Here is a 24,620-nt window from a genome sequence, read left to right as displayed (position 1 = left end):
ATATATGTTATGTATTGTGAGTCGTGACAAAGAAATTAGTTTGATCTGCAGACATTTATAAAACATTAATAGTTCCCTTTTTAGCCTATATATTAGTCCACAAAAGGGAGAAAAAAAAAACAATCATCGGCCTCATTATTATTTCTTAAATAATAATTATTATATATATGCATAAATATATAGCTATGTACAAATTACATTAATTAGAGAGACAGTACATGACCTTATTCTTTTATTCCTTTCACGATCAACATTAAAAAAAAAAAAAATACGATGTCAATGTCATTTTGTTAATAAACAATTAATGGAATTAATAATATTGTCAAACCTAGCTACGTACATGCTAGCATGTCATGTTTGTTTAAGGATGGAGCTGGCATGTGTGCGTCTCACGTCGTACGTTGATCTATTATTAATCATGAATGATTGATATAAATCATACACGATAATTCCCACATCATGTCTTTCTTTTACCTTAAATATGCTATATATATATTTGCTGTTTAGATTGATACATAATTAATTGAAGTAGTGAACGTCGTCGACGTCCGGCCAATATCATGAATTCCTCATCAGTTTCATTTGTCTTCCTCGGCCTCCTAATTGGGGTTCAGTACTTGTTTTCATCCGCCTCTGCCCAGCTCGACGACGGTGATCATCATGATTATTTACTGAAGATTGATAAGTTGCCTGATCAGATGACCTTGCCTTCCGAAGACTGCCTTTCCTTTGGTTATTATGGTAAGAAATGTCCAGATCTTGAAGCCATTATCAATGCTAAATTAAAAGAATGGATTGTGAAGGATCCCTCCCTCGCTGCCAGTCTCATTAGGCTGCACTTTCATGACTGCTCTGTTAGGGTGAGAGAATATTAATGCCTCATCTTAATTTTTTAGATATCAGTACTTATGTTGAATTTATATTTGTGTCAAATGTCTATACTATATATGTCTGCAATATTCATTCATTTTCTTGTCATATATGCAACGTACGCACGTAGGGTTGCGACGCTTCCATACTTTTAGACCATGAGGGAAGTGAAAGGTGGACCGAAGTCAGCAAGACATTAAGAGGATTCGAAGTGATCGATGATATCAAAGCGGAGATAGAGAAGAAGTGCCCACGAATAGTGTCTTGCGCTGATATTCTGACAGCAGCTGCTAGGGATGCCACTGTTATCGCTGGAGGCCCGTATTGGATGGTCCAATACGGGAGGAAAGATGGGCTGGTTTCTCTTGCCAAAGAAGCTGAAGAGGTTCCAATGGGTCACGAAAGCATTACTTCTCTCATCGAGCTTTTCCAGTCCAAGGGTCTCAATGTTGTTGATTTGGCTATTCTTTCAGGTGAACCAACTCTCCCATAGTCCCATATAAAGCTAATAAAAGACAAACAGATTCATTTCTCTTTTTCCAATTGAAAATTATTATATATCACTTACAAAGTCATGCTCTTCTTCAGGGGCACACACTATTGGAAGGGCTTCATGCGGTTCAATACAAAACAGGATCTTTAACTACAGCGGGACTGGAAAACCAGATCCATCCGTTAATGCACGGTATTTGAACTTCTTAAAAGGAAAATGCAGATGGGCATCTGAGTACGTTGACCTCGATGCTACAACCCCAAGGACCTTTGATGTTCAGTACTATGCTAATCTTCCAAAGAATATGGGACTCTTACCAACAGATGCAAAGCTGTATATTGATTCAAGGACTGCACCACTTGTTAGCGCATTGGCTGATCAACCCTCTCTTTTCTTCTACCAGTTTGGGGTTTCCATGGCCAAGCTTGGGAATGTCCAAGTCCTCACAGGCCCACATGAAGGCGAGATTCGAACCAAGTGCAGTTTTGTCAACTCGCATCAATAATCTCTTTTCTGCCTGATCAAGTTTTGTTTTGGTTAATTACTTAATTGGTTCTTTTACATTTTATTGCTGTTGATGCTCTACGTGGGATTAATGTCACATAAGAATCTATTGATTCAGAGGCATCATTTTCAAAATGTTGTAGAAAAACTATACATTTGGCCGTATTGCTTTCAATGATAACATCTTTTTTTTTTTTGGAGTCTTTAAGTTGAGAAATGCGAATTGTTGCTTAATCGAGCACCTTGTTTGTTGCTGGTATGTGCATGAGTTTTGGTATGAATTACTACTCCATGATAAGGTACAAGCTAAAATTGAGACAAGTATAATTGACTACTAATATTGTCTAATATTGCTACTTAACCCTTCAGCTCGAGAGGACAATGTGACGTTTCTCCACAACTGCTACGTCTTAACTAGTATAGCAATCTGTACGATCAAGAACGCTTACCGTAAGGAGTACTAGAAAAAGGACCCTTTTAGAGCATCATCCTTAGCTTGGCCAAATGCATCTTCAAAATTTAATCAATATCACATTTTTTTACATTTTCTTATTCCATTTAAATTCAATCCCTCTATTGAATTATACATTCACTTTTTATATAATAATCAAATATTATTAATTTAATAATTTTTTATTTAATTTATTTTTATCACATTTTATAGTTCTACCAATTAAATGTTAATAATAATAATTATATTCTACTTAAATTAATTTTAAAAATTTATATTTTCAAATGTCATTTAATGCTAATAACAAAAAATATTTGATTAAATTCATCTAAAACTCTATCTAAATTTATTAATTACTAACCAAATAGTATTTTTGCTTGGAGTGAGAAACTAGTATTCTAACGTTGGCTTGGAGTGAGAAGTTAGTATTTTAAGATTTGATGAACCAACTGTAATCAGCTTCTATTTTTAGCTAATCATTGTAGCTGAAATCTAAATTATTTTAGATATGCCCAACCTAGAATTAGGTCTTTTTGGCACTGATTATTTAAATTTTGATCATCCTTCTCTTTCAACCAAGCCAATGAGGATGCTAGGGACCAATTTTCATTTTGCGTATAAAATATAAATGGTCTTCGGCTTGAGGAAGACATTATTCCTTTGGGCTTTTAGGTTTGCTTATTTAGTTACACAGATTTTATAAAAGCACATTAATAAATTAACGTAAGATAATATAGTATGTTAGATTATAAAATTAATTTTATTGTAAAATAGACTTAACGTATTACATAAAATTACGTCAATTTGTGAATTAACTTTTTTAAAATCTTTGTGTGCTAGAAACTATATAAACCATATCTAAAACTAGTCAAAACATGACTAATATTTTTAAATTATCATTTGTTCTTCATAAGTCTTAAGAGAATATATAGGTGTAGTTAATCTCTGCAGTTATATTATTCTAATATGCACCCTAGACAGTAATATTACACATACCATCCTACATATAAATCACGAATTGGCGATCGTAGATTTTTTTATTTTTTACCTGAGATTCCATACACAAATTATTTGTAAAGCTTGAGCAAGAAGCTGCATGTCACTTGTTTCTAATTTTGATATTAACATGCTTGAGCATTTAAACACATCCCCAAGATTAACATCATGATGATTGTTTTCTTCTGTTCTTCTCTCTCTCTCTCTTTTTGACGGGTCCAAGCTGATTTTATAGGACTCCATATCATGTGTATCTGCAGAAACGGACCCTTTCTGTATAAATGTGGGCTCTACTCGGTCCTCCTCCTGGGGGACTATGGGCTGCTTCCAAGGGTGCGCTCCCTGTCAGAAATGTCAACTAAAGATCAACTGTCTCTCTCTCTCTCTCTCTCTCTCTCTCTCTCTCTCTCTCTCTCTCTCTCTCTCTCTCTCTCTCTCTCTCAATTTGTTTTTTTTTTTCCTCATAGTCACCTCCACAGGACTAAAGCAATCTGTCGTACTCTCATCACCTCAAAGTATTGTTAAAGCAGTTCACCACCCCTTGCTTTCCACTTTTTACTTTTGAACAACTCTCTCTCTCTCTCTCTCATTTGAATGCTTATAATAAGATGAACGAGGCATTAGTCTCAAGATGAGATGAAGTATGTTTGCCATCTTGAGCTCTGAGCTAGCTTTCACATAACCAACCCAAGATATACCTTGCTAGATGCTGATCACTTAAGACCTCTTGGATGATTTTATATATAGATTTCATTTTGCATGGCTACTGATAACATTAATGTCTCTCCCTATCTTAACTCTCTCACCGGCCTCTTCTTCATTCTGTTACTTATCTCTGATACCACTGTGGCTGGCATGAAACATAGCTCCCCACCTCTTACCTCCTTTAGAGATGGAGCCACGAAGAGAAACACCATGGAATTTTCTTCAAGAAAACATGGGGTTGGCAAGTCAAAGACCGATTGCGCATCGACAGCCATCCATGATGTCCGTCCATCGGGTCCAAGGAGGGGCAGGTTGCAGTTCCAAGCTAGCAGATCGACATTGCCGTGGCAAGAAAAGACCTTCTATGACGGTGAACATGAAGTTCCAAGTGGTCCAAATCCCATTTCGAATAGGTAATTAAGCAAGCAAAACAAAGTAAAAGAAGAAGAGAGAGCGATACAGAGAGCCAAAAAAAAAAAAAAAAGAGAAAGGACAGAAAAAACCGTTTCTTCCATCTTCGTGGTTTGTGTTTTTACAGTTTATATAATACAGTTAGCTAGGCTTACTACTACAATAGTGAAATATCTCTACAGTATATTCTTATTATTGCTTTCCAATCATTTAAACGTGAGGCCGGATGGATATGTATATCAGATTCTAGTATTGATCCTTGGTTTCTTCATTTGTGCAATAGTCATCATTATGCATCCGCTCCCTCCTTCAGCTATCATGTGTTTCTTGTACGTCCTTCTCTCTGCGGGATATGAAATGGATTTATACTACTTAATTATGATTATAATATGCAATATTATCACGTGTATATGGTATTTCTTGATTTCTGGGACACTTTCATGATTTTGCATATATGATTGTGAGAAACACTCGTTTGACTGCTAGTCGACAAGACAAGCTGCTGGTCTGTTTCCATTACTATATGTATGTGTGTATATATATATATATATATATTTGTTTGTTTGTTTACGACTTCATGATCACCGAAAGAGGAAAAGACGGTGTTCTTTAGTACAAAAGGAAAAGACAAGCAAAATAAAAAATAAACTGGCAATTAAGGCAAAACCCCGAAAAGAGAGATTGGAAACTCATGACTAGCTAGCATGCATGCATGCAGCTGGTCATGACTATATAATAATAATGATATTGAGAGTTTCTGTTCCTTGTACTTTAATCTTGACAAGTCATGTACGTATACTGATCATCATCATCATGTCATGATTCCATGACAGGCATCATGACTTGAGTCTTCCTTTTTTGAGGTAGTCTTATAGCCGAAAAACTTAATTTGAATGCTTATTTACGGTGTTTTTAATGAGTAGATCATCGATTAATTTTTCTATGTTTTGTTTTTCCAACATAAAAGCGTAAATAATTTTGAGAAATGTATAAATATCTTATACAAAGTTAATTACGAGATACTGCTTGATGTGGTTTAATGTAATCAATCAAATTATAAAAAAAAAATTTATTCTAAAACACATCTAACTTCATATTATATGTAAACCTATCGGTTATCAATAACTTTGGAATCATGCACAAGCAAATTAAAGTCTTAGACAAGTTAGAATGTTGAAAATGTGTCGGCCAAAAAAAGAATATTATATGTACATAAATGGTCATGTGTTCTTCTATATAAAGAGTTTGATGCTCAAAGACCCTTTATACCACTTTTGGGATTTTTTTTTTTTTTTTACAGAGTTGTATATATATACTTTTGCAATATTTCAAATATATTTTGTACTTCGTATTGTGTTGAATCCATTCAAGTACTATAGATGATGTACCTGATCATGATCGATCGATCAGGCTAGGCTAACAGATGCTTAATGTCAAACATGACAAGCAAATAACAAGATATATATTTTTTTAATAAAAAAGAGAACAGCTAGGTATATAAATAAATTATATAAAATAAATTTATAAATTGATGTAATTTTATAAAATTTATTAAATTTATTTTATAATAAAAATAATTTTATAATCTGACGTATCATATCAAGTTATATTAATTTGTATATTTATTTTTATATAATTTGTTAAAATAATTTAAAAAAAAAAAAGGTAAAAAATAGAGAAACAGAGAATGAATAATTAATAAAAACTATTATTTAATTAATTTTTTTAAAATAGAAAAAAATAAAAAGGCAGAGAAAACTCAGAAAAGTAGGGACATAATGATTCGAAAATGCGTGGATATTAAGCTTTTTTGTTTTGGACGAAACTGCATGCAATTATGAAAGGGGGAGAGAACCACATGCATTGTTTTGCGTGTAAAGCAATATATACGGAAAGAGCTGGCATCCATGCAAAGGAAAGTCGTGTCTCTTTAATCCTTTTCTCATTTTCCACCTTATTAATTTTCATTCCCATTAATCTTTCTCTTTTAAAAGCTGCATGCTGCATTAGTATAGTTAAGAGCATTAATATTGAATTGATTCGTTAATTGATAATTTAATTTTTACTTAAATTATTATTTCTCAACTAACTATTTTCCTCAACCTAATTTACAAAACCAACTTATATTAGTAGCCTTTCAACTTATATAATTTAAACTTATATAATAACAGATTAATTGATTGGTTAAAAACTCGATGGAAGCCAAGGCTGTCATTGCCATTGTCCATTCGATTTTTATAACGCGCGACACGTGTCTTTGATTTTTGGTGTGCCGTAGCGCGCCTTTACATTTTTGTACGAAAGTACTGATTAAACCTCGTGATTAAACCTATTACTGTACTTTCAATCATTAAAAAAAAAAAGTGTTAATTCACTTCTCGAACTCTTTGTATTTTTATAACTCGAGATGTCGATTTTTAACTTTTATAAAATTGAAAAAAAAATCTCAATTAATTAATTAAGAACCTCCGTCAATCTCCAATTTGAAAATTAGTGATAAAATTCTCACATGACATCAGTACTACCTACATGTATCAGCCTTTGATTGGGTGATGTGGCATATTGATGCCACGTGTTAGTCTTTAATTGGTTGACACATGATACGGAAGATTAAAAAAGCACCAAATTATGAGTTATTGAATTTTAAGTATAAATTTTGAAAAAATTATACAAATTAACAAGTTTATAATCATTACAACAATAATAGATAATGCAAGGCAACATGAGTTTTCTTGTTTGGTTATAAGAAATGCTTGATTTATACATAAATATTATAAAAATAAATTTATAAACTGACATTTATTAATATTACACGTTAAATCATAAAATATATATAATATATCACATCAACCTACGTAATTATATATTATGTAAGTTTACTTTTATCTAAATTGTTAGATACGTCATCCCCGATTGCCTAAAATGCAAAAGAAAAAAGTTTCAATTAACTTGATTATGTTCGATCCACCCAGTTCCATCATATTGAAAACGTTCCCTAAAGCATGTTTAAGTCAAGACAGAGACACCTAAAATTTGATAGTCTTTGCCTTTTTCCATAGCTCTTTCTCGGTTTTAGATGTCTAGAAGAGGAGGGTAAGGTGGGGGTTTGCTTTTGGCAATCAAAGCATCATTCTGTCTTAACTTTTGATTTTGAGTGAGTTCTTAACACCAAAGAAACTTTTGTAACAAACACTCAACCGATCCTAGCCTACAGCAGTGTATGACTTACCTAGTTACCTGCCACTTGAGAGAGATACCACTGTTATTTAGCTGTAGGCATATTCTACATTTGAATGTTGAGATAGTCTCAAATAATTTGAATTGATTTATAAATACTAATATTTTGTATATCCCATTAAAATGTATTAAAGTAAATAGATCGAAATATATATTTAAATGTATGAAATAAATTAAAATAGATTTAATTTTTTATAAGAAATTAAAAAAATAGTAAATTCTATTAATAATAAATTTGAGATAGATTAAGATCCATCTTGACATTCAAACGTTGCCTTAACTCTCCTAGAAAACGCCAGAAGTCTAAAAATCATCAGGAAAGAGATGAAAAGAACTGTCTGCCTAGCTACCTTCTTGATAAAAGTGATTAAAGGGTCTCCATAGCTTTTCTGTACTAAAAGTGAAAAACTTGTGACTGGCGATTACCATCACAGTCTGCGAGGCTCACAGTATGTTCGGACTGTAAGGTTGGGGTAAAACTTGATCAGATTCAGGACAAAATTTGTGACCTACTTAAATTGGGCCCAATTAATGAGATCATATGCTAGGCGAAAAAGGCAAAGCAACTCTTTAATTAAAGAAAACATATCACAGAAGTAGCACAAAAAAGCAAACAAACGCCTAAAAAGAAAGATATTGTATAGTTGTTATATAAATAAGAAGTGGGAAAATTGGAGATTAGAAAGATACTTTTAGCCATTTATAACCATTACTATCTGTTAATACAATGCAGACCCTAAGTGAACAACTCAGTTGAATTGGACCAGTCATTACTCTTTCACCCTGCTTACATTCATAGCTCTCTCTTGGCGCCAAAACATGGCATCGCCTGGTATTTTGCTAAAAAAATGCCCTCTTTGCTGCTGGCATTGTCATTGTTGTGCTCATCCACCGGCAATTGGTGATTTGCATGTTTGAGGGGAACTGCTTTTCAGAACCGGAATCTAACTATCTGTTAGACACTTAAAAATTACATTAGTGCGTCACTATAAATTCCAGACCAGTCCATGCAAAACAGTCCTTTATGAGATCCAAGCCAAACTTTTAAACCATAGACCTGCTGATGTATACACTCTTTATACCATTGTGTTTCATCTTGCACACCCAGCAATCCTGCACAGGAGTTGAATACAACTAGTTTATAAATTGGAAAGGGTAGATAAGTCACAGCAAACAAGCCTTTATGATGGACCCCAAGGTGGACCAAGTCGTAAAGATCCTTTGCAAGTTTCAGAATGGACAATTACAAGATCAAGAGCTAGGAAGATGAAGAAAGCTATGCAAGGATTGGTGAAATCCACTTGAGACGTGTTTAGCAAGAGCCCAACATTCAAGATAGGCTTGAGAGGAGGAGATCTAGTTTTCATCCACGTGATACACTACAAAAAACACGACTTGGGCTTATTGTTATTGAAGGCTTTGGACTTATTTATTTAATTAAAAGAGCTTATTTTATTAGTTTAGAATAAGTGGGCTTGAGGATGTCAGCCCACACATGTCTTATTTCTAATGAACTAGAGTCTTTGGGAAGGCCTTGTATTTTGGCCAAGGGTATATTTGGAAAGTTATTATTTAAAGTAAACTAGGGTTTTAGAAGTACTGTAGCCCGGGCACTGTTCATGCTACAGTACCGTGGCTCACTTAGGGTTTTAGGGATTTTATTTAAACCACTTGTAGTCTCATTTGAGAGGGTAAGACATTTTCTATTGAATTTTCATTGTGAGTGAGTTTTCTCCTCTTATTCTTAATTGAACTTTTGAACTTATCAAAGGTAAATCACAACCTTTGTGGCGTTCCTCCTTGTAATTTGGGTTCTTGAGACGGGATTTCATTGGGTCTAGATTTTAATATAATCTAGGTTCTTGAAACAAGATCTCAACGGGTCTAAATTCTCCATCCATAGACTTGAGTTTGACGTTCTTGGGTTTGGTTTTCCAATATTGTTGTTGGGTCTCAAAGCGAGTCGATTGGGGTTCACATCACTTTACCCTACAAAATATCTATTACCCACGATAAGGATCTAAAAATGATAAAATTAATAGAATGAGAAACTAAGAAGAAATCCACATACTTTCAGCTCTATGCCAGCACACGGTTGAAGGGACCAAATTAGAGAATTTATCCTCAGAGCAATTCCCCAGTCTGGATACTCCAGAGCCGTAATTTGCAGTCCTCCCCACCTAAAATAAATATAATGTCAGACAAGCTCATATTTCTAAGACGCTCACTAATTAAATAGCTAGTTCTCCAATACCTAACATAACAAATTTCTCGGATGGGTCAACTGCAAGCTGTATACGTGTTGGGAATTAACATGACCTTCATAAGATTGTACAGCCCCTCTCTGTATTAAATGATGATCATATAATTTCACCTGGAAAAGAATGGAAGCCTATGAATGAAAATCTCTCCCTTTCTCCCTCCCTCTCTTTTCTGACGACCAACCCTAACAAGAGTTCAAGACTGAACATTGAAATCAGTTTGAACTAAAAGATCAACATTATTTTAAGCTAGCCACAATAAGTTTAAAGGCTGTTGCAAGTATGAAAAGGTTTACCCTTAGACAACAGCATTGACAATGTTATGGGTAAATGATGATCATTTCACAGAATAACCAAAATCATGGTCCATGTGACCAGAGGAACCAATACAGTGCAGTACAAAAAATGAAAGAGGATATAAATAAATGCTACGAAAATATATCCATCCTTTCGTTATTGAAAATGAGTCTCTCCGTCTGTTAGTTCGTTTTTTGAATAGTCAAACACATTTAAACCTTCAATCAACCCCTTTCCCTTTCTCCATTTAATTTATGTTCTTTGTCAAACCTAGTTCCTTTTTAAAAGCTGGAAGACTAGTACTTTTGACCTTACATAACAATGAAGGGAATAAAAATGGCTTAATCAACTAGCTGATAGGATTCATACTGCTGAGCACAATTAGATGGGTTCAAGGCTTACTTAAGTTTACTTGGAATTGTAGTTGTAGATTAGCAGTAGTCTCACTTTGTATATTCACATAATGAATAACGTACGTAGACTTTGTATATTCACACACTGATTAACAGACAATATGATCTACACGCATTAAATGCTTAAATGCTAACACTCGAGTCATACTAGAACAATTCAATATTTGTTGCAAGCTCCAAGCAGAAATTTGTTAAGCATACGTACCCTAAAAAGAATTACAATGGAAGCCAAACACTAACCAATCCATCCATGGAGCTTGCCAAGAAGTAATGGTCATCGAACTGAAGTGATACCAAACTATCCCAAAACCAAATACAGTCACAATCACAATCAAATAGATAAACTGAAAGGGAAAAAATGTCCATTAGGTGTTTAACCCACTAACCAAGAAATAGATGAAGGCATTTTTACGGTATATGATGGATATATGTTTCCAAAGAGCTGCAAAGCAAGATATCAATTCTATTACATCCAAAATCTCAACATGATGATAGTTCATTAAATATAAGGAGACCTAGGTAAACAACCACAGAAAATAGAATCACTGCAGCACCCAAAAGTTTTGCCAGTGACCTCTCAAACTCTGAACGATAAAGATTAAACTAAAATAAAAAACTGGGGAAGGGAAAAATTAGACTCAGTTCACGGTATGGAAATACTTGTTATATAAAACTTCATGTATACTCCAAGACGAAACAGGAAAGAGACCTAATTAAAATCCACAACCTCTTCACACCAAATGTTCACACTCAAAAACAATATTTGTAACAGAAATTTTGATTCTCAGAATGATCAAATAAGAATATACTAGTGTGACAATGCAATTAGTTCAGCAACCCATAAAAAAACTTGATACCTCAAACACTTGTCAACCAGAACTTCCAAGAGTTCTGTCTGAAGATGAGTAAGGTATATGACTAATAAGTGCAGCAGAACTCCCCTCACATTTTTCACGAACATCCACTGTCACAATTGCTCCATCCCCGAGTATACATAAGAGAGCATTTCCCTGCAGCAATTTAAAAATAATAATAATCACGCGTGGACAAAAGAAAATATTCTACCTAATCATCATTACAAATATCAAAATTTTCACTTTACCAATTAAGCAGTATTTATAACCAAAAACATATTTTATTATCTGTCATACATTTATCACATCATACTGACATCAAAGTCAAAGCCCCGTTGAAACTTTGACCAGCTCTATTCACCAGTTATTTAATTGGTTCAGTTCTTATAAGAACCTTTCCAAATTACATCATCACAGTAACAAAAATATCCTCAGACATATGTGCTATTATTATGAAAATAGTGTGAGCTTTATATACAATATCATGTCCATTCAATTTCTCACATTTGCACATAGTACAATGAAATATAAAACCAGCATGATCCAAAGGCTTAATCCATTGAAGTAAAATTGCATATCATAAGGTAAATCAAATGGATACTTTGTGAACCTCAAATGACACAAATTACTGAGTGAATAAATTGTAGTGCGAAAACATCACTTTTACTTCGACACACCCATGGTGCATCAGCAGTTTCCAAATCCACCAAGGCAGCCCCCAGATTAATACCTGTAACAACCAAGATAAATAAACTTTAAGCACTTATACAAAGAAAATGTTAGTGAAAAATTACCTTTTCCATTTCCTCATTTAATTTCCTTCACCTCCAGTTTGCATTTCAGGACATGAAAAATTTACATTGCAAGTTGATGCAATTGTTACCTCATAGAAGATTATAAAATGAAGTACATATAATTATGTGAAAAATAAAAAACTGATTACACTTATGCCACAAGTACACTGGAAAGTAGAAGCATGAAGTTATATTTAAAAAGTATTATCCCATATGAGAGAGAGATCAGAGAGAGAACAAAAAACACTTGCCAATTACTGCTCGACTCCAATTAAAATTGCAATCTGCAGTCCAGATGGTACAATTGAAAGAAGCAACATCACGCATTCTTTGATGCGTGGCAGGAAAACTCCAATCGAGATCTAACGGTTCAATGAGTTTAACAATAGAAAGAGATCCACGTGATGTCTCTGATCCCAAATTACTTACTCTGTTTTCCTATGTCAAGAAGCTGAAAGTGCAGAAATAGATTTCTGAATCCAAGGGTGGCAGCATCACCCCCAATAGATCTCAAATTTGACAAAAATTTTGGATCAAACTGCAAAGATTGACATCTGGAATAAACAAGCTAGGCAGCAACATAAGCAATAGCATAATAAGAGTTTACCAAATAAAGCAAATTCCAATAAACTAAGGCCTGGTTTGGTTTCACAAACCTTTCAAATCATCTCATCTCATCTCATCTCAACATCCAAACAACCATTCAAACACAATCATTTTTCAATTTCAAATTTTCAAATTTTTCATCTAATCATTACCCAATCATTACAACTTTCACAAACTTCCAAACAAAACACCAAAAAAATAAAATCAACTTTTTCTAATCCCAAAACAAAAATAATATTAAAAAATTATATTCTAACCCTCTTTTAACTTTATAATTTTTTTCTTCAACTTTTTCTCTCTCCTTTCCCAAAACCCCATAAGAATCTTAACTTAAACTATTACACTACTATTCACAAATTATCTCACTACTATTTACAGATTTCTCATCATATGTCATTTGTGTAACCAAACGAGACCTCATAGATAGTGGAATAAACAAGCTGCGCTAAGACAGCAATGCAAGAAGCAACATAATCAAACCTTATCAAAGCCTGAAATGATGGAAGGATACAGTGCATCCCAGATGCTTGAATCATTTTCTATTGTGGTTCCCCAATTCCAAGCAATTTTATGCAAGACACATCTGATCCATTCGAAGTGAACCTCTTGCAGATCTGTGCATTGGCCCAGGAATTGTACCATACTCTGCTTGGTTTTCTTTGATAAAAGGCCATGCACAATCTGGCATGCATTTTACCTCGTAATCAAAATGTGGTCTAACTTTTCCAACTTCAACAAAACTGAAAGAGTACCAAACTTCATGTGCAATAACATGTAATGGACTTATTATGTATAAATTTCACATAAAGATGATAAAAACGCATGAAGACTTGAAACTTTGGCAGGAAAAACATGCATCAAATACCAATTTGCAGGACTAGAGCACCACAATCAGAGGTATCAGCAATGTAGTTGTTGTTTTTTTCTTTTGTTTTGGTGGTTTTTTTTTGGGGGGGGGGGGGGGGCGGGGGGCGGCGTCGGGTTAGGGTGTAAAAGAGTCACAAAACTGATGGTGTGCAAGGCCATTGATGGGAAACTTCTCTATACAAAGAGAGCCTTGGAGAAGAGAATTTTATTCTTCTGTAAGTAATAAATCTTTATTTATTTTTGTAAGAAATAAATCTTTATTGATAAGCGCAAGAGGCACAACTCAAGTATCTTGGAGAAGAGACAAAAAAGGTAGAGCCCAAGTACACATCTTGATGGGTAATTATTTCACACTTCTTTTACCACGATTTACGATGGTTCCCCAAAATTCAAAGAAATATGCCACGCTTAATACACTATATGTTAAACACTAGAGTATGCTATTTAAAAGTCTGGAGTGTAGCACACTACTTACTACAGGAACCATTATATTGATAAAAATGAGTCAAACTATTAATACCTTTTTTATATAAGTTGATGTCGTAGACTTCCACATCAACAATATGGTAGGTGTGTCAATAAAGGTATTAATAGGGCTAGGTGTTTTCTTGTATACATCAATGTACTTGGTTACTCCTTTTGATATATATAATATTTTTACTTATCAAAAAGAAAAAAGGTGTGTCAATAAAGAGGCTTGCAAATAAATTTATTCCAAACACTAAATGATACCACAAGAATCTCCAAAGCACTAATCGACAGCACGGATATAGCTTTTGCACCTAAGCTTGGAGGGGGCAGGATTAAGAAAAACAAAGTTCCTTCAACTATTTCTTTTTATAAGAAATAAAGTTCCGACAACTTCTTATATCAAGGGATATTATCTGCATCAACTGACAACTGAACCATCATGAGAAATCCAATTCTACTGGATGTGTATGCTTAAGATCCCAAACCAATACTCAGTATTCATATGATGCTGGTAAACAACTTTTTTTATAAGGAAAAATATATCATAAGGTCCCTAGTACACAGGATGCTGGTAAACAACATGCTTAAAAATCTTACCCTATACATGATAATAGATTACTCATCTTCATTTCCTATCCCAGTAAGCACTGCATAATGCTTAAAGAAGATTCTAAGGGATTTCTTGTTGAGTGCTATGGAGGATGCAGCTAAGATTCATCTTTTCAGCTGCCCCAAGATTTGCAGCCCGGTCCCCTCAAAGAGGGTTGGGAGTCAAGGAACTTGTCAGTGTTTAACTGTGCTCTTTTACATGGAAAGGGAAGCCCTATGGTGTTCTATGGTGGAAGTTAAGTCAGTGTTGGTGAAAGCACTAGGCACACTTAAGTGCAAACACCATCTAAAGCCTAGGCATAAAGCACAAGCGCATGCCAAATTGAAGTACATCACACATTTTAAAAGATGACGTATCATAAAATATCTATCAAACACAATAAAAATAAAAAAAAAGGTTTCAAAAGCAAGGTGGTAACATATTTAGCCAATTATCTCAATTTATTAGAGTATTATGCAAATGAAAATCAAGTAATTAACTAATTACATAAATTTTAAATATAGCATTATACCTAATTCTCGTGTTTTGCCAAATCTACCCATTTATGATGTTTGATAACCATAATCATATTAAAGTAAATGGTTCAATCAAAACATTCCAAAAATTCCATGACCAAAAAAGCTCACAAATTGTAGGTATGGAGTTCCAAGCTAACATAAACAGTCAAATATCGATTCATCTAGAAACACAACTTGGACTATTATATTGGATTCAAAGCATATACACATCAAGTGACATGTAGCATCATGATTTGTAAATGATCTTCAATATAAACTAAATACTTGGGAATATTTCCCGATATTACTTTCTGGGACTTAAGTAATTTATATATTGTTCTAAAAATTATAAAAGTGAGTTTTACCTTTTTTTTATCGGTAAACAAAATTGTATTGATCATAACAATAGGCAAGAGCCCAATTATACGGGACATATTCCTATGCATGCTAGTTTAGTGATACAATAAATTCAGGAAAGTTCACGCATTAAAATTAATTACAATCAACCAATGGAGACAAAAGCATGTTTTTCTAGTCTTTAAGCTCACACAAAAAAAGCATAAAGCACCCTTTTGTAAACATCATTTGTTTTTGGTAAGAAAAGCACTTCACTTTTGTAAGTGAAGCACTATGCAAAGTGCTTCAGCCTTGGTACTTTGCGCTTAAGCTCACGCTTTTACCTACTTTGAGTTAAAAAACAATTGGTGCTCTTACGAGGTAGGAGGGTCTCAAGGAGTTGGAGCATGGAAATTCACAAGGGATGGGGGAAGCTTTTTTATCACATTAGATTGATGGTTGGAGATGGCATTAGCATTAGTTTCTGGCAAAATTTGTGGTACTTTGATTGGGCTCTCAAGGAAGCTTTTCCTAAGGTGTTCAGCATTGCACAAGCTAAGGATACTTTTGTGATGAATTATACAGAGATACCTAGTGATTCCATTATGTGGAATGTCACCTTTGTCAGAGTGGCTTATGATTGAGAGAGAGATGAATTCTTTAATCTACTATATTCTACTAGGTTCAAACAGGGAGATGTAGACAAGTTTTAATTGACTACTGACAAGAGAGGGATGTTCTTTGTCTGCTCTCCTGTTATGTCCTTACTTCTCATGATAATAATCACCATCCCTTTCCATGGAAAAGCATTTGGAGGACTAAGGCCCCTCCACGGGCTGCATTTCTTGCTTAACCAACCTGAGGTAGGAGGGGCAGTCTGCCCGCATCCAGCAGGCTGGCGCCAACCCCACTGGGAAAACGGGGGGTAGGTGCCAAGTGGGGCACTGACCTTGCTCGGGTGTTACCCGCCCATCCTGGTTTATATATTATATTCTATTACATATAACCTTCCCCCCCCCCCTGGGGCAACGCACACCTCTCTCTTTACTCTCATCCTCTCTCGCCGTCGCTAGTCTCTTGCCATTGCTACTCGGTCTCTCGGACTCTCCATCTTGCCCTCCCTCCCTCCCATACCACTATAACAGTGGGTGGATGGTCTGTAGGCCAATCCACCCGACTGAAGGCCTGGCTGGGTCACCAACCCATGCAAGATGGGGACGGGGACCAAACTCGGCGCCCTACCTATGCAGGTACTGGGGGTAGGGTTGCGGGCTGCCCACCCACCGAGGGCAGGTAGCAGGATACTCACCATTGACAACTTATGGACAAGACACATTGTCGTGGTTAACTGGTGCTGCATGGAGGCATAGGGAGTCCATGGATCATCTTTTATTCAATTGCGAGATTGCTATGCACTGTGGAGTGACTTCTTCAGATGGGTTGGAATGGCTCTAGTTGTGCCTTCAGGATTAGTGCACCTATTTTACTCTTGGAGAAGGCTAGCGGCAACCCTCATATTTCTTTCACATGGTGTATCTAGAGGGAAGGAATGATAGAGGCTTCAAAGACCGCGAACAAATGCTAGAGTAGCTCAAAACCTCTTCTTCAACAATCTCACGATCTCTTCCTTTGGACAGCCTTGATAGACCTTAACGGCTTAACTTTCAAGATATTCTTGTTACTTTTTCCCCTTCTAGATAGGCGCAGTTCTTGTATACAGCTTGTGTACCTAAAGTGCACCTTTTTGGCCTTTTAATGAAATCTTATTACTTGCCAAAAAAAAAATCTTATACTATACATGATAATAGACCATAGGCTGCTTGGCATCTGAATTTCTTTAAATTGTATCCGATAGGTCACTCTGTCTCTTTGGACAATATATTACTAACCTGACATGGAAGAAAAAATAGGCAGTAGATGAATGCATATGAAATACTCCCAACAGGAAAGACATTTCTGATTTTTTCTCCCACCTAGCAAAATAAGTTAGTTACCTGAACCACACGTTGCATGCCTCACATAAGTCATAATATTCATTTGCTTAAAAAAGCATGTTTAATTTTCCAATGCTCCATAAATAAAAACAGTCCACGGGTTTTCAATTTTTGTATGACTTAATCCTATCATGGCACCATAGAATCCAGAAGACTAGTTATTAATTCAAGTGGCCATAGGTTACTGCAGAACCTCAATTGTTAAGGAATGTCCTATAAATATTGCATAATTGTCAGGATATACAGGCACAATTGCACCACATTGCAGTTTCATTATACCTCAAGGATCCATTTGCACCACCCATTAATAAAGCATCTGTTTCAGTTAGGCCTTCAGGTGTTTGTACATCAACATGTATCTTTTCCAAAACACCATCGGCAATCTTATCTGTTTCACTATACTTCCAAACCTGCAATGTTTAAAAGATAATAATGATTAAAACATAGTAAAGTTTTAACACAACTAATTAATTACAACTCCAGGAATTGCACAAATTTTTCAAGCTAAGTACATAAGTCCCTGGGTTGCCCTAGGTCGTGCTGCCTGGGTTGGCCAACTCAGGTGGCGCTTGGGTAGACCAACTTGGTGCACCTACATTCGGCAAGGGTGGCCACGCGGTCACCCCTTTTCTTTCATTTTTTATTTTAATATTTCTCTGTTTTTCAAAAGTTACAATTTCTTTTTCATTTTTCATTTTAATTTTTATATTTTTTTATTCTTGTATATTTTTAAAAAATTTTATTTGAATTTTTTTTATTTTGTATTTTTTTTCTTCTTAAAAATATAGCATTCCTCTTTTTTTGTTTTAATTTTTTTCAGTTTTTACAAATATTGTATGACTTGTGGTTTTATTTTTAATTTGTTTCAGGTTTTTAGATTTTCTTTTTCAGGTTTTCATTTGTTTCTCACTTTATATTTTTAAATGATGTCATATTTTTATAATAGTTTTAGCTTTTTAAAATTATTATTTCGTTTTTAATTATTTTTTAACCACATGGTGTGTCACATTAGATGTCAGATTTTCTAATGGAAATTTGGCAGAAGGTTCTTATTAAAAAAAATATTTCAAATTCGAGGATTGAAATAGTAAAAATGAAAACCAAAGGAGTAAAAAGAGGAGGTGTAAAATCCAGGGACCGATTATATACTTAACCCAAAAATCTCATACCAATGTCTCATCTAATCTTAACTTTTTTATCGCATAGTCTATTTTCAGTTTATTAGGTAGCGATGATGTCTTCATGAGATTCAACTCATTATATATCATCCTTACAAGGTTTTTATGGTTATCTTCAAACTTCTAGAGCAAATTGTCACTGGGGCCATTTTTCACAAGACTCACAACTCTTTTTATAAAGATATATATATATAAGTAAAAATTTTAAAAATAGAAATATAGGCAATGCCCAAGTATACATGATGCTTAGTGCTTACAAGAGAAGACACCTAGTTAAGAAGAAGAGGATAGTCACAACTTATAATACATAATCGTCGCTAAGACGACTTAACGATTCCAACTTCACTAAGGCCATGAAGGACTGCAACAATCACCACATCATGTACAAATTGTCACCTCAAAAATGGGTTCACAAGGGAAGTAAAAAATCATATCACGTTACCTCATATCCTTTGGTGTTGACCGGACAAAAATGGAACTCTTGTCATCTAGTACAAAGAAGGTTCTTTTAAGAGTCATAAACTTAAAAGACAATGTTTATGATTCTTTTAAAGACATTTTGGAAGATGACCCACTCCGTTTGACACTGTGCATATGGAAGGAAAGCAATAACTTAAGTTTTGAAGACGTCAAAAGGAACAATAAAAAAGACCTCAAGGCCTTTTTCTTTGATATACTTTTAACCATCATAAATTAGTCCATGACAAAACATAGATAAGTACCACTTGTTACCAAGTGAAGAAACTCAGAAAAAAGGATTTTAAGAATAAAAAATTAAACAAGGAGAACAAAAGCTAGAAAAGCAATACATTAAAAAATACAGGCCTATCATCAAAGAACATACCACAGGTTGTGATATTTGTATCTTTCAGAATTCCTCCTTGAAGTTACGCTTTCTTTTTTTGAATGGAATAACATTACCATATAACTCCCTAAACTGAAGCAGCTTTGCAGCTCTTACACCAGTTTCCCAACATAAGTCCATTTCCTGTGATAAAATTAGTCAGACCAAGTGCAGGAAATTTTCAGTAAAGTCAAAGAAATAACCATTACTAAGAGCATGTAGGGAAAAAAAAATAAAAAAAAGGAAGCAGGGCAGAGGCTGCTTTGCATTTGGACATCTGGATGCAAGTTCAATTTCTGGCAAGGGAATACAAAACAGTTGTCATGAATCCACATTCAAAAGCAAGCATTATTATTCATAAATATAAAAATAAAAGAATCAAATAAAATATTCATTAAAAGGAAAGGTCTTAGACCTTTGTGCCAATGATTACTATTAGAGGTAGAGATATAGTTGATGCAGTAAGTCCGAATAGTTAACTGCACGCAACATTTCTTTCCCTTGAAGTTAGAACACACATCATGTAAGCAGGATTCATTGGCATGGGGGGTACAGGGTTGTTTGCCACCATAAATCTCCGTAATCCGCATACTAATTTTGATCAATCCACAACTTCACAAACCCTTTAGGGATACTCCATTTGGTGGTCAATGAAAGATTAGTTACTCAATTGTTTAGTTTACAGTTCATGGTTGTCTCATGCTTTCATATGAATCATGATGCAGTACCTCATTACAAAGGCAATATAAGCTTTCAGGGGAAGTGTTCCCTCTAGGAAAATAGATTGTCGTGGGTCCACACCTTTTGACAAAAAATACTACTCAAACCATCACCTAAATACCAAGGCTAGACCCGGCAATGTATGACAAGGACATAGCTAGGTTCAGATTGAAGTCAGCTTTTTAAGATAAATTTCAGTTATATATACTCAGATCACCGGGAAAATATGAAATTACGGGCTCAAAAAACTTGTTTAAATTAGTAATGTTTTGGAACACTTTATGATACAATAATACGTGTCCTATTATCTCATGTTTAAAGATCACAGTGCTTGCTTTGTAAATCTTTTACCTTTTTTTCCTCAATTCAGGTGGCCTACACTGGTAAAATTAAAGGATATCAATAATGGATATGATACATAGTAAATTCCTTTTATAAGTAGTGACAGCACCCACATGTAGCAAATCCTAGATAAGGAGAGAGGATTCACAAAATGAATCAAGGCAATAATTGATTGCTTTTGAACTTTTTTGTTCCTCCTCTTTTACCTCCTTCACAATCATGATAAAACTACAACTTTTCCCTTCGATCTTATACTTATTTATGATACTGGCTATCTAAAAATCTCATTTTCAAGCTCAAACTTAACAACCAATGTGCAATTCAATTTTAAACTTATCTTGGATTATCAGACTTGGATATATCTCTCTCTAGACCATTGTCCGACCAAAATCATGATCAACTTAAGATTCATTTATCTAACTTATCATAAAATTATACATGTTAGAATTTCTAAAACTGAGCTAGTAAATATCAAAATAAAACATATCAGATAAATAGAAACTAAAACATGGATCTATGAAAAGAGAAGCACTAAATACAAAACAATTTCCTTCTTAAGTTCACTTGTTTTTCTACCATATTTCCCCCACGTTAGTTAAGAACTCCATCATAGAGCTCCTTATGTCAATACATATTCTATAATATCCCTTCAGAAGTCCCCCGATTTACCCTCCAAGGATGCCATTAACTGATTATCGTAGTGAATACAAACCAATAGAGACCATTATTTATGTTCACAACAAAAGTCATATTCTAGACCATTTCACTTCTAGCATGATGTAATCTAATCTTCTTATGCACAACATTATGCTTAAGTTTTATTAGTTGCAATCCCTTTTCAAATAGCATCCACGTTCACCTAGATGCTTTCAGTTATGTAGCCAGAATTTTGTTCCTAGAACTTGTCAAACAATTTCAATAGTAACTATTACCGTACACGCCTAACCCAATGTCAAGTAATCATGAATCCTTTGTTGAGTTTATGCCTCTCGAAACTTCAACGAGTTTCCGTTAAGTTCCACTGAGAGTTTATAAGTTCGTATTACATGGGACCAATCAACTCAACAAAAACTGTACCCGGGCAAGTTAAAGCTTCTCAACCTTGGGTGATAACCCTACTCTAGATTCTAAATAAAGAGTCTAGGATCTTTCCATACGGCATCAACACCAATCCAAATTGCGCCATCTATTTCTCACAATTTTTCATTTTTCACCGATCAAAAACATAGACAAAAAATGTAGATATGGCTCAATATTATTTTTTCGTACGAGCAAAACGATTCAAAATACAGCCTACAAGCTGTATGTTTATCATTCTAATGCACTCCCTCAATGCCTGCATGCCATTACCATTTATCAAACTGTAGCTATTCCACCCCAACCGTGCTTACAGCATCAATGCTATTCAAGATCTTAACAAGTGCAAATCGAACAAAATTTGGAAAATCAAACACATTCGTAGACATGCAAGACTTTCGTAGCATAACCCATTAAACAAGTGCAGACATAGAGCTCTTCTAAGAGATATACCCAGTACCCCGGCATGGATACAAGAAGTAACAACACCGACAACTCCATGATACCCAAAACTAGCCATACCCATGTGAACTTTTGGGCTGATTTTTGAGCAGTAGGCGACGAAGAAGAAGGACGAGAAGTGCCGGGTATTGGGTCTTTAATTGGGAAGTACTGTTCTTCTCCGCATTGAAATAAAACACAGGAAGATCTGCCATGTACACACGAACCCAAAATTAATAGGCATCTTCTTCTTCTTCTTCTTCTTCTTCCCTTTTCTTTTTTTTCTTTTTTTTTTTTTTTTAATTTATTTATTTATTGGGGGATTTAGAAATGGGATTGAATCCAAGACCTCTTTTATAGAAATTGAGTCTCATGCCATCTGAGCCACATGTTATTGGCAATAGACATCTTGTTATGCAAGCATCTTTTGTGAGAAAATGAGTTCGTATTGGGATGTTTGGTTAATGAAATGGTATAAAAATTTGTAAATAATAATAAAATAATTTATAAATAGTAGTAAAATAATTTGAAATAAAATATTTTATTTATTTTTAGTAAATAAGAAAGAATAATTGAATAAAAATATTATAAAATTAAAATATTATTAGAATATAATTTTTATTCTAATATTTAAAAAGATTATATATATATTTTTTAATGTAAAAAAAATCTTATGATTAAAAGAAAAGTTAAATATTTAAAATTTAAAAGTGTTTATATTTGAGTAATGTTTAAAAAAATAATTATAAAATAATTTTAACTAAGATGAGATAATTTATATTTCACAAGCCTTAATAGTCTTAAACCCAAAAATTTATTTATAAGTTGTTAACTATTAATTAGACAAGTTGAACTCATTTTGGATTCATGATATGAACTATTGGAATTTAAACGAGCCCAATAGCGTATGAGTCAACCCATTTGTTTGAATTCCATTAATTCATTAAATGAGTCAACCCGTTTGTTAGAATTCCATGACGACCTAAGAGAAAATGCGAAGGCATTGTTTGTGTAACCAGGTATTTTCATGTATTTTTATATATTTTTATATATTTTATTTTCAAACATATTTAAATGTAAAACATTTTGTAATCTCAAATTTTTAATTTTTTATTAATCATTATCTAATCATTACAATTTTTTCAAACTTCTAAATAAAATATAAAAAATAATATAATTATTTTAAATTTTAAAATAAAAATAATATTAAAAAATTATACTCAAATAATTTTTTTAACTTTATAATACTTTTATTCAACTTTTTCTCTCATTTCTCAAAACTCAATAAAACATCCTAATCAAACCATTTCACTACCGTTATAGATGGCAAATCGTGTTGACGGGTCGTGTTTATGTCGTATCAGGTCGTGTATATTATACGATATGAATTAACCCGAACACGATCCATTAAGTTTAATGTGTCAGATTTTCAAACCCTGATATGACTTATTAAAATAACGGGTTGGCACAACACGACTCTTTATAACCCATTATGAATTAATTAAAATATATCAATAATAACACAACTCATTTTGACTCGTTTCAACCTGTTTATGTAAATGGGTTGAATTGATCCAAATAATTTATTTGACTTAATTAACATAATTACACATAAAATTTAAAATCACAATATCTCTAAAAAATATAAAACTAACTATATAAGTTCAAAATTACAATCTAAATAATAAAAACACTAAAATTACAGTTCAGAAGAAGTGTGCGAGATGATTGTGACTCGTGAGAACTGACTCAACTGAAAATTGAGAGAATAAGGGTCTAAAAGAGAGTTAGGAAATACGAAATATGATTAGAGTATTTTTTTTTTTTCATGTTAAAAAGGATATAATTATAATTTTTAGTAAAAAACTTTAACGAGTCAAGTGGGTTAATGCATTAATGAATTATGTCTTAACGGGTCAACCTGTTTTGATATGAACCCATCAACATTAAACTCAAACCCGCTAATTTCGTATCGTATTCATGTTGGATTAACAAGTTATGCCATATACTGTCACCCCTATGACACTATTATTCACAAACTATTTTAATCAAGATTTTAAATTTCATTCTATATCGGCCGAAATTTTTCATTCTGGTGTAGTGTCCGGTACACTCTACCATCCTCGTTTTGTTTCACTTTAAATTTCGGTCATTTTAGTCTCGTTTCTGCCATTTCAGCAATTTCGGCCGAAATTGTGCGTTTTGTGTGATGACCAGCTTTTACGTGTGTTTTCTCTGAAGGGTTGTTTTTAATTTAATTAATATATTGATTTATTTATTTTAAATTAATGTATTTAAATTGGTTTTTAATTTATTTGATGTTATGTTTAATTTATTTAGTCGTTTTATGG

The 24,620-nt window shown here is 33.8% G+C and overlaps 2 protein-coding genes, 1 long non-coding RNA gene and 1 pseudogene across 3 annotated transcripts; 2 read left to right on the top strand and 2 right to left on the bottom strand.

Moving 5' to 3' along the window:
* Window positions 1–560: 560 nt before the first annotated feature.
* LOC122276894 (peroxidase 7-like) lies at window positions 561–1,868 on the top strand. Its single transcript, XM_043086788.1, has 3 exons — window positions 561–860; window positions 1,001–1,343; window positions 1,459–1,868. Exons 1-3 carry the CDS (start codon window positions 561–563, stop codon window positions 1,866–1,868), a joined length of 1,053 nt encoding a protein of 350 aa, XP_042942722.1.
* Window positions 1,869–3,595: 1,727 nt separating this feature from the next.
* Window positions 3,596–4,436, top strand: LOC122276893 (CLAVATA3/ESR (CLE)-related protein TDIF-like). The gene is made up of 2 exons (XM_043086787.1): window positions 3,596–3,658; window positions 4,062–4,436. The coding sequence occupies exons 1-2, from the start codon at window positions 3,596–3,598 to the stop codon at window positions 4,434–4,436; spliced, it is 438 nt and encodes a 145-aa protein (XP_042942721.1).
* A 3,902-nt stretch (window positions 4,437–8,338) lies between these two features.
* LOC122275777 lies at window positions 8,339–9,513 on the bottom strand. The gene is made up of 2 exons (XR_006228698.1): window positions 9,451–9,513; window positions 8,339–8,780 (listed from the first exon to the last, which is right to left on the bottom strand). It is a non-coding gene; the product is annotated as an uncharacterized LOC122275777 (long non-coding RNA).
* A 205-nt stretch (window positions 9,514–9,718) lies between these two features.
* Window positions 9,719–22,661, bottom strand: LOC122276892 (annotated as a pseudogene).
* Window positions 22,662–24,620: the final 1,959 nt, after the last annotated feature.

Source organism: Carya illinoinensis, chromosome 9 (genome assembly GCF_018687715.1).
Source record: "Carya illinoinensis cultivar Pawnee chromosome 9, C.illinoinensisPawnee_v1, whole genome shotgun sequence".
NCBI classification, from domain to species: domain Eukaryota; kingdom Viridiplantae; phylum Streptophyta; class Magnoliopsida; order Fagales; family Juglandaceae; genus Carya; species Carya illinoinensis.
This window is presented reverse-complemented; position numbering and strand designations above follow the sequence as displayed.